Source organism: Sardina pilchardus, unplaced genomic scaffold (genome assembly GCF_963854185.1).
Source record: "Sardina pilchardus unplaced genomic scaffold, fSarPil1.1 HAP1_SCAFFOLD_105, whole genome shotgun sequence".
Taxonomy (NCBI): Eukaryota; Metazoa; Chordata; class Actinopteri; order Clupeiformes; family Clupeidae; genus Sardina; species Sardina pilchardus.
In genome coordinates, this window is record NW_026910886.1 from 64,193 (window position 1) to 75,000 (window position 10,808).

Sequence of the window (10,808 nt, forward strand, 5' to 3'; positions counted from 1 at the left end):
CCCAGTCCTCAAGCGCAGCTGGTGCGGCTGCAAGCAGCTCAATCCAAAGCAAAACGCTTACAGCACCCGGTATTCCCAGGCGGTCTCCCATCCAAGTACTAACCGGGCCCTGCGCTGCTTAGCTTCCGAGATCAGACGAGAGCGGGCGTGCTCAGCGCGGTATGGCCGTAAGCGATTAACTCCCCACTCGGACCCAGTCCTCAAGCGCAGCTGGTGCGGCTGCAAGCAGCTCAATCCAAAGCAAAACGCTTACAGCACCCGGTATTCCCAGGCGGTCTCCCATCCAAGTACTAACCGGGCCCTGCGCTGCTTAGCTTCCGAGATCAGACGAGAGGGGGCGTGCTCAGCGCGGTATGGCCGTAAGCGCTTAACTCCCCACTCGGAACCAGTCCTCAAGCGCAGCTGGTGCGGCTGCAAGCAGCTCAATCCCACCTTAGGGAAAGAAGGCCCCGCGGAGGAAACTTGGCATACATTCGCCTGGGCCGGCAAGGGTAGAAAAACGCCGTTTCGGGCAATCCTTGCCGGCGTCAACGGAGCGCGGCAAAAATACGAAACCGCCGCGGTAATTAGCAGCAAAATCCGAGGTCCGACGCGGGCTTCTCGGTTCGTCTCTAGGCCGCGCGGTCGCCGCGCGATAAATCGGCAAAGTTTGGGCCCTGTCGTCCGGAAATTCCAATGGCGCGTTTTCGCCACAAGGGGGAGGGATTTTGGGACATATTTTGGATTTTGGGACGTGGCACTTTCGGACACATTCTGCATTTTGCCGTACGTCCGAAAATCCACGACTTGTCCCAAAATGCAGAATGCCCCGGCACTTTCGGACACTATCTGCACTTTGCCCCGGGCATTTTCGGACACTATCTGCACTTTGCCCCGGAGCGGGGGGGCGACCGAAAATAGTCCGAGGGGAGGTATTCGGGACGCGTTCTGCACTTTGGGAGACATGTTCCCACGGTCATAGCTCCTTCACCGCGGGGGCTAGAGACCCCAAATTTTGCACAGACACAGCCCTCTGGCCCTAGTACAAGGTCAAGGGGTCCAATATTTTTTAAAACCCTCCTGGGTCTTAATTGGGGGGTACAGAATCGTCCATGTAGGGCCCTGTTGGACTTAGCGGCCCTAAGACCCTCCGCAAAAGTTGTTCCGATCGGGCGATCCGACCTTCCGAAGGCCCCTGAGACCCGAGCTCGGAATATGTCGTTCGGGGGTCCGAGACGGACGCCCGGGCGTCGGTTTCGAGCCCCTAGCTTGCATCGTTTGGCCCCGGGAGAGGGGGAAACTTGGCACACACTCCCATGTTAATTTTTTGCAAGGGAAAATGAATGGGAATGTATGACGAAAGTTCCCTTTTTCGGGGGCCCGTATCTCTGAGAGACAGGCCCCGAGAGACACGAAAGAGACGTCCACTCGTCCGTCTCCGTCCAACGTACGACATAGTCCGAGCTCAAGCCGATCGGAGCACGTCTAGATTAGGCAAGGTTTTAGGGGGCCCGGCTCTGGATATGTCGTTCGGGGGTTCGAGTCGGTCGCGTGGGTCTGGGTTCCGAGCCCCTAGCTTGCATCGTTTGGCCCCGGGAGAGGGGGAAACTTGGCACACATTCCCATGTTAATTTTTTGCAAGGGAAAATGAATGGGAGTGTATGACGAAAGTTCCCTCCTTCAGGGACCCGTATCTCTGAGAGACACGCCCCGAGAGACACGAAAGAGACGTCCACTCGTCCGTCTCCGTCCAACGTACGACATAGTCCGAGCTCAAGCCGATCGGAGCACGTCTAGATTAGGCAAGGTTTTAGGGGGCCCGGCTCTGGATATGTCGTTCGGGGGTTCGAGTCGGTCGCGTGGGTCTGGGTTCCGAGCCCCTAGCTTGCATCGTTTGGCCCCGGGAGAGGGGGAAACTTGGCACACATTCCCATGTTAATTTTTGCAAGGGAAAATGAATGGGAATGTATGACGAAAGTTCCCTTTTTCGGGGGCCCGTATCTCTGAGAGACAGGCCCCGAGAGACACGAAAAAGACGTCCACAGTTGCGTCTCCGTCCAATCTACGACATGGTCCGAGCTCAAGCCGATCGGAGCACATCTAGATTAGCCAGGTTCCCGCATGTACTGCATGTTCACAGGTTCCCGCGCTCTTAGCTCCTTATCCGTAGGGGCTAGAGACACCAAACTTTGCACAGACACAGCCCTTGGGCCTTAGTATTAGGTCAGGGGGTCCAATATTTTTCAAAACCCCCCCGTGTCTTAATTGGTCCTGCACATCAGGGCCCCGACCCGACCTTCCGTAGGCCCCTGAGACCCGATCTCGGAGTATGTTGTTCGGGGGTCCGAGACGGTCGCATGGGTCTTGGTTCTGAGCTCCTAGCTTGAATCGTTTGGCCACGGGAGAGGGGGAAACTTGGCACTCATTCCAAGGAATTTTCGAAATTTCATCAAAAAGGGAAGAAGGGAAAATTCGGGACACATTCTGCACTTTGGGATACATGTTCCCACGGTCATAGCTCCTTAACCTCGGGGGCTAGAGACACCAAATTTTGCACAGACACAGCCCTCTGGCCCTAGTACAAGGTCAAGGGGTCCAATATTTTTTAAAACCCTCCTGGGTCTTAATTGGTGGTACAGAGTCGTCCATTAAGGGCCCTGTAGGACTTAGCGGCCATAAGACCCTCCGCAAAAGTTGTTCCGATCGGACGATCTGACCTTCTGAAGGCCCCTGAGACCCGAACTCGGAATATGTCGTTCGGGGGTCCGAGACGGACGCCCGGGCATCGGTTTCGAGCCCCTAGCTTGCATCGTTTGGCCCCGGGAGAGGGGGAAACTTGGCACACATTCCCATGTTAATTTTTTGCAAGGGAAAATGAATGGGAATGTATGACGAAAGTTCCCTTTTTCGGGGGCCCGTATCTCTGAGAGACAGACCCCGAGAGACACGAAAGAGACGTCCACTCGTCCGTCTCCGTCCAACGTACGACATAGTCCGAGCTCAAGCCGATCGGAGCACGTCTAGATTAGGCAAGGTTTTAGGGGGCCCGGCTCGGGATATGTCGTTCGGGGGTTCGAGACGGTCGCGTGGGTCTGGGTTCCGAGCCCCTAGCTTGCATCGCTTGGCCGCAGGAGAAGGGGGAAACTTGGCACACATTTCAAGGAATTTTGGGAAAGGGGGACAATGTTGGACACATTTTGGACCTCCTATGGGTCCCAGATGCAGCTAGAGACATGAAACTTGGCACATGTCATGGGGATCATGTGCTGAAGGTCTGTGTGGAATTTTAGCCTCCTAACTCTATGTTAACCCCTACTAATCCACTTCTGAAGTTTGAGTGTTCAACTTTTGGTAGGTTTTTCCTTTGTGGTTTCTCTCCCGAGTGGTGCAGAGACACCAGCTTTGGACCATTTGTTGGGGGACTCGAGACGGTTCCAGGCATCTAGGTTTCGACCCTCTAGAACCTATGGTTCTCCCGCGGGAAGAGAAAAACCCTGTACAAGCAAGACCACCTATCTCCCCCTCTGGATGACCCACTGACTCCAAACTTAGTCCAGCCTGTTGGCAGTATCCTAGTGTTTAACATATCTAAATTTCATAGTGATTGGACAAATAGAAATGTGTGTTTTTGACTTTTTAAAAAAGGGAATTTTGGGATATATTCTGCACTAAGTTGGACTTAGTCTATGGAGGGCTACTACCCTCCAGCCAGGGAGAGAGACTCCAAGGCTGGCCTCCCATGGGCAGGCACTTAGGGATATATTCTGCACTGTGTTGGACTTAGTCTATGGAGGGCAAGAGCCCTCCAGCCAAGGAGAGAGACTCCAAGGCTGGCCTCCCCTGGGCAGGCACTTAGGGATATATTCTGCACTGTGTTGGACTTAGTCTATGGAGGGCTACTACCCTCCAGCCAGAGAGAGAGACTCCAAGGCTGGCCTCCCATGGGCAGGCACTTAGGGATATATTCTGCACTGTGTTGGACTTAGTCTATGGAGGGCAAGAGCCCTCCAGCCAGGGAGAGAGACTCCAAGGCTGGCCTCCCCTGGGCAGGCACTTAGGGATATATTCTGCACTCTGTTGGACTTAGTCTATGGAGGGCAAGAGCCCTCCAGCCAGGGAGAGAGACTCCAAGGCTGGCCTCCCCTGGGCAGGCACTTAGTCTATGGGATGGAACTTTAGGACATATTCTGCACTGTGTTGGACTTAGTCTATGGAGGGCAAGAGCCCTCCAGCCAAGGAGAGAGACTCCAAGGCTGGCCTCCCTTGGGCAGGCACTTAGGGATATATTCTGCACTGTGTTGGACTTAGTCTATGGAGGGATGGAACTTAGGGATATACTCTGCACTTTGGGATGGAACTTAGGGATATACTCTGCACTTTGGGATGGAACATTGGGATATATTCTGCACTGTGTTGGACTTAGTCTATGGAGGGCTACTACCCTCCAGCCAGGGAGAGAGACTCCAAGGCTGGCCTCCCCTGGGCAGGCACTTAGTCTATGGGATGGAACTTTAGGACATATTCTGCACTCTGTTGGACTTAGTCTATGGAGGGCTACTACCCTCCAGCCAGGGAGAGAGACTCCAAGGCTGGCCTCCCCTGGGCAGGCACTTAGGGATATATTCTGCACTGTGTTGGACTTAGTCTATGGAGGGCTACTACCCTCCAGCCAGGGAGAGAGACTCCAAGGCTGGCCTCCCCTGGGCAGGCACTTAGGGATATATTCTGCACTGTGTTGGACTTAGTCTATGGAGGGCTACTACCCTCCAGCCAGGGAGAGGGACTCCAAGGCTGGCCTCCCCTGGGCAGGCACTTAGGGATATATTCTGCACTGTGTTGGACTTAGTCTATGGAGGGCAAGAGCCCTCCAGCCAGGGAGAGAGACTCCAAGGCTGGCCTCCCCTGGGCAGGCACTTAGGGATATATTCTGCACTCTGTTGGACTTAGTCTATGGAGGGCAAGAGCCCTCCAGCCAGGGAGAGAGACTCCAAGGCTGGCCTCCCCTGGGCAGGCACTTAGTCTATGGGATGGAACTTTAGGACATATTCTGCACTGTGTTGGACTTAGTCTATGGAGGGCAAGAGCCCTCCAGCCAAGGAGAGAGACTCCAAGGCTGGCCTCCCTTGGGCAGGCACTTAGGGATATATTCTGCACTGTGTTGGACTTAGTCTATGGAGGGATGGAACTTAGGGATATACTCTGCACTTTGGGATGGAACTTAGGGATATACTCTGCACTTTGGGATGGAACATTGGGATATATTCTGCACTGTGTTGGACTTAGTCTATGGAGGGCTACTACCCTCCAGCCAGGGAGAGAGACTCCAAGGCTGGCCTCCCCTGGGCAGGCACTTAGTCTATGGGATGGAACTTTAGGACATATTCTGCACTCTGTTGGACTTAGTCTATGGAGGGCTACTACCCTCCAGCCAGGGAGAGAGACTCCAAGGCTGGCCTCCCCTGGGCAGGCACTTAGGGATATATTCTGCACTGTGTTGGACTTAGTCTATGGAGGGCTACTACCCTCCAGCCAGGGAGAGAGACTCCAAGGCTGGCCTCCCCTGGGCAGGCACTTAGGGATATATTCTGCACTGTGTTGGACTTAGTCTATGGAGGGCTACTACCCTCCAGCCAGGGAGAGGGACTCCAAGGCTGGCCTCCCCTGGGCAGGCACTTAGGGATATATTCTGCACTGTGTTGGACTTAGTCTATGGAGGGCAAGAGCCCTCCAGCCAGGGAGAGAGACTCCAAGGCTGGCCTCCCTTGGGCAGGCACTTAGGGATATATTCTGCACTGTGTTGGACTTAGTCTATGGAGGGCAAGAGCCCTCCAGCCAGGGAGAGAGACTCCAAGGCTGGCCTCCCCTGGGCAGGCACTTAGGGATATATTCTGCACTGTGTTGGACTTAGTCTATGGAGGGCTACTACCCTCCAGCCAGGGAGAGGGACTCCAAGGCTGGCCTCCCCTGGGCAGGCACTTAGGGACATATTCTGCACTCTGTTGGACTTAGTCTATGGAGGGATGGAACTTAGGGATATACTCTGCACTTTGGGATGGAACTTAGGGATATACTCTGCACTTTGGGATGGAACATTGGGATATATTCTGCACTGTGTTGGACTTAGTCTATGGAGGGCTACTACCCTCCAGCCAGGGAGAGATACTCCAAGGCTGGCCTCCCCTGGGCAGGCACTTAGTCTATGGGATGGAACTTTAGGACATATTCTGCACTCTGTTGGACTTAGTCTATGGAGGGCTACTACCCTCCAGCCAGGGAGAGAGACTCCAAGGCTGGCCTCCCCTGGGCAGGCACTTAGGGACATATTCTGCACTCTGTTGGACTTAGTCTATGGAGGGCAAGAGCCCTCCAGCCAGGGAGAGAGACTCCAAGGCTGGCCTCCCTTGGGCAGGCACTTAGGGATATATTCTGCACTGTGTTGGACTTAGTCTATGGAGGGATGGAACTTAGGGATATACTCTGCACTTTGGGATGGAACTTAGGGATATACTCTGCACTTTGGGATGGAACATTGGGATATATTCTGCACTGTGTTGGACTTAGTCTATGGAGGGCTACTACCCTCCAGCCAGGGAGAGATACTCCAAGGCTGGCCTCCCCTGGGCAGGCACTTAGTCTATGGGATGGAACTTTAGGACATATTCTGCACTCTGTTGGACTTAGTCTATGGAGGGCTACTACCCTCCAGCCAGGGAGAGAGACTCCAAGGCTGGCCTCCCCTGGGCAGGCACTTAGGGACATATTCTGCACTCTGTTGGACTTAGTCTATGGAGGGCAAGAGCCCTCCAGCCAGGGAGAGAGACTCCAAGGCTGGCCTCCCTTGGGCAGGCACTTAGGGATATATTCTGCACTGTGTTGGACTTAGTCTATGGAGGGATGGAACTTAGGGATATACTCTGCACTTTGGGATGGAACTTAGGGATATACTCTGCACTTTGGGATGGAACATTGGGATATATTCTGCACTGTGTTGGACTTAGTCTATGGAGGGCTACTACCCTCCAGCCAGGGAGAGAGACTCCAAGGCTGGCCTCCCCTGGGCAGGCACTTAGTCTATGGGATGGAACTTTAGGACATATTCTGCACTCTGTTGGACTTAGTCTATGGAGGGCTACTACCCTCCAGCCAGGGAGAGAGACTCCAAGGCTGGCCTCCCCTGGGCAGGCACTTAGGGATATATTCTGCACTGTGTTGGACTTAGTCTATGGAGGGCAAGAGCCCTCCAGCCAGGGAGAGAGACTCCAAGGCTGGCCTACCCTGGGCAGGCACTTAGTCTATGGGATGGAACTTTAGGACATATTCTGCACTGTGTTGGACTTAGTCTATGGAGGGCAAGAGCCCTCCAGCCAGGGAGAGAGACTCCAAGGCTGGCCTCCCCTGGGCAGGCACTTAGTGTATGGGGTGGAACTTTGGGATATATTTTGCACTAGGTCTGACTTAGTCTCTGGAGGGCTCCAGCCCCCCAGCACTCCTGCACTCCAGCCTGTGGTTCTTGGTCCCTGGAGGGCTCCAGCCCTCCAGCACTCCAGCACTCCAGCACTCCAGCACTCCAGCAAGGCAGGGAGAAACTCCAAGGTTTGTATTTCCTGGGTAGGGTGTTTGTTTATGGAGAGAAATTTTGGTATGTATTTTGCACTTTGTTTTTACTTTAGTCTCTGGACTCTCCCTTCCAACCCCTCCCCTCCCCTCCCCTCCCCTCCCACCCTCAGGACCCAGACATTAAGAGGCAAAGACAGAAAAATACTTTTGACCTTTTATTTTTGGGTCAATAAATAGAAAAGTACAAAAATACAATAAATATCAAACATGTCAATAAAGTGCTGGTGAAGTGCAAAACAGAACAAGGGGAGAGAGTGAGGATGGTGTGGGGGAATAACATGATGAGATGGAACTAGGGAGTGGGGATAGTCTCTGGGCTGAACTGGGGGGCTGAACTGGGGGAAGTTTAAACTAGGGAGTGTACAGTCTCTGGAACAGACCTTGGAACAGGCCTTGGAACAGGCCTTTTTGATTTCTTCTTATTTCGGGGTCTCAGGGCCCTCGGCCGCTAGATCCTCCTTGGTTGGTCCAAGTCCTCCCCTGTTTGTCCTCCGTCCCCCCCAGTAGGTCCTCCGAGCCCAAGTCTCCGATGGTGGTTGTTAGTGTTGGTGCCTTTTTGGGTACTGCTTTCGCTGCTCTGCTGGGTCCGCCGGTGGCGCTGGGTCGGCTGGGTCCACCGGGTCTGCTGGGGGCTCTGCTGGGCCTGCTGTCATCTCCGGCTGCTCTGCTGGGGCTGCTGTCTCCTCCGCCGGGGGAACTGGGTCGGCTGGGTCGGCCAGGTCTGCTGGGCCTGCTGTCATCTCCGGCTGCTCTGCTGGGACTGGGTCGGCTGGGTCGGCTGGGTCGGCTTGGACGGCTGGGTCGGCTGGTTCGGCTGGGTCGGCTGGGTCGGCTGGGTCGGCTGGGTCGGCTGGGTCGGCTGAGTCGGCTGGGGCGGCTGGGGCGGCTGGGGTCTCTTTGGGCGGCGCGGGGTCCGGCTGGGATACCTGGTGAGGGACCTGGTGGGGCTTCCGCTGGCGAAGGCAGCGCAAGGCGAGGCTCTTGGACTTCTCCGGGGTCCAGATCTGGCACTGGGTAGGTCGGGTCATCCTGGGGGACTTGCTGGGACTCCCCCTCTGTTTCATCTGCACCGGAGTCAGCTCCAGCTTGAGTTGTTTCACCTTTACTGGAGTCTGCGGGAAGAGTAAAAAACAAACAGTTAGTCAATTTGACAGGCTGAGCAGCCAGAGACAATGAGGGTGAGATGTGTTGGTGCTGGGCTTACCTTTTCCTGCTCCAGGAGGAGCGTCTCCTCGTCTGAGGTGGTGTCGGGGGTTGGAGGCCTTTGTTGTTCCTGGGCCCTCTCCTTCCTCTCTTTTCTCCTCTCCAGCTTGAGGAGGTGTGCCCGGAATTCCTCCATCTCCTCCTCCAGCTCCGAACCTTCGGATTCCTGGTAAGGAATAGGCTCGTCTTCGCTCTCGCTGGTGGTGCTGCTGCCTTCGCCAGCGGTGGTCCGCCGTCTTTTGGCCCTCGGGTCTTTGCTCTTACTTTTCCTCTTGCGGGGGCTTGAGGGACCTTCGGTGCCTTCGGTGCCTTCGGTGCCTTCGGTGCCTTCGGTGCCTTCGGTGCCCTGGCTGGCTGCGGGCTCCCGCCTCTGGTGCGACATCCGCATCGCCGTCATCTTCCGGATGGCCTCATCGGACGTGGTGTCTTCAAATCTCTCCCGCATTTGACGGGACTGGTACGCGTCGAGGGAGAGGCAGTAGAATTTGTCTGCGGTCTGTGGGTTGTGACACATGAATTCACACATACTGTTACGTATACTCTCCCCGTGTACCCTCTTCGCATAGTCAGCCACGGCGTTCCGTATGTCCATGAATACTGGACGCCCCGGGAGTCCCATCTCGACCCAGGCGAGCCTGAGGTAAGTGTTGAGGTCTTTCGCCGGACCCCGGCCGCCCGTAAAGAAAACTCTTCTGTTCTCTGCTCGCGGAGGGGGAACAGCCGCCTCCCGCAGCGCGACCCAGTCCGTCAGCCACCGGAACTCGTCTGGCCACAGGAACAGCTGAGCGGCCCCGAAGGACCGGTTGGTTTTGTGATCGGTGACCTGAGGAGAGGGGAGAAAGAGAGGAGAACCGTGAGTGGGATGCAGGCGGCGAGCGGACGGAAATGGAAGGAGATGGAGGCGCGCGCTCACGTTCACTATATAACCCTCCTCCTGGGTCCCCTTCTTCCGGGCAGCCTCAACCTGCTCCAGGGTCATATTCGCCATCACCCCCGGTCGGTGGCCGTAAAGCGCCATTATCCAGGCGGTGAAGTAGGCGTAAAACCGCTTTCTGTTGGTGGAGCAGTTGTCTGCTGCCAGGGCGACTGAAAACAGAAAAAAGAGCAGAGGTTAATACAAGGAACGCGCTAGTGGGAGTACCAGCAACAGTCAATGGAAGTTATGTACTTACTCAGCAGCTTCGGGATTTGCTTGGCCGCCTTTGTCCTGCAGATATTCAGGTTCTCCGGAGAGACGATCCGCGATAGCTTCTTGTCCTTGACTGCGATCTGATGACAAACGACCTCCCTTCGCAGGTCGTGCAGGGCCTTCTGGACGACTCTTGATACTGACACAATCTGGACCTTCGACAGGCGGCAGTGCTTCGGCGGGGTGCTCGCAAAATAAACCAAGAATTGACTCACATTCCTCAGGTAGAAGTTCGCCGTGGTAACGGCCTTGTTCCCTTCTTTGAGCTGTTCCACCCAGCGGCGGATTGCAGGGGGGTTGTCCAGGAATAGCCAGGTCCAAAGGTCCTTCTTCTTCAGGGTGAGGAAGTAGAGAAAACTCCTCACCCGCGACACCTTCGACAGGGCCATCTCTGCACTGCGTCCGGTGGTGCAGGTCCCCGCCTGAAATTCCTGGTACGCCTTGAGGAACGCCTCGATGCTTTCCGGAAACTTGATCTTCCTCAGGACCGACGCCCTGCCCTTTCCCACCAGCAGGCCGTCGTACTCTCCGGAGGACTTGGGCTCGGAGGACCTGGGCTCGGAGGACTTCGGCTTGGAGGACTTGGGCTTGGAGGACTTGGGCTCGGAGGACCTGGGCTCGGAGGACTTCGGCTTGGAGGACTTGGGCTCGGAGGACTTGGGCTCGGAGGACCTGGGCTCGGAGGACTTGGAGGACTTGGGCTCGGGCTCGGAGGACCTGGGCTCGGAGGACCTGGGTCTGCTGGCGGCCGCCGGTGCCTTCTCAGGCGACGGGAAGGGCAGGGGCTCCGGAGAGGGCTCGCGCCCCGTGGACCCGCTGT

At 55.8% G+C, this 10,808-nt stretch overlaps 1 protein-coding gene and 2 non-coding genes across 3 annotated transcripts in view; all 3 read right to left on the minus strand.

Moving 5' to 3' along the window:
- Positions 1–54: 54 nt before the first annotated feature.
- LOC134074528 (5S ribosomal RNA) lies at positions 55–173 on the minus strand. The gene has a single exon (XR_009937761.1). It is a non-coding gene; the product is annotated as a 5S ribosomal RNA (ribosomal RNA).
- A 73-nt stretch (positions 174–246) lies between these two features.
- Positions 247–365, minus strand: LOC134074602 (5S ribosomal RNA). The gene has a single exon (XR_009937831.1). It is a non-coding gene; the product is annotated as a 5S ribosomal RNA (ribosomal RNA).
- Positions 366–8,135: 7,770 nt separating this feature from the next.
- The window catches only part of LOC134074317 (uncharacterized), a 4,645-nt gene continuing 1,972 nt past the window's right edge, over positions 8,136–10,808 (minus strand). Inside the window, exons 3-6 of the mRNA XM_062530431.1 lie at positions 9,972–10,808; positions 9,713–9,885; positions 8,801–9,622; positions 8,136–8,708 (exon numbers count right to left, since the gene is read on the minus strand). The exon at positions 9,972–10,808 is cut by the window's right edge and continues 85 nt beyond it. Coding sequence (XP_062386415.1) covers positions 8,136–8,708; positions 8,801–9,622; positions 9,713–9,885; positions 9,972–10,808 — 2,405 coding nt within the window. The remainder of the gene's footprint in view (positions 8,709–8,800; positions 9,623–9,712; positions 9,886–9,971) is intronic.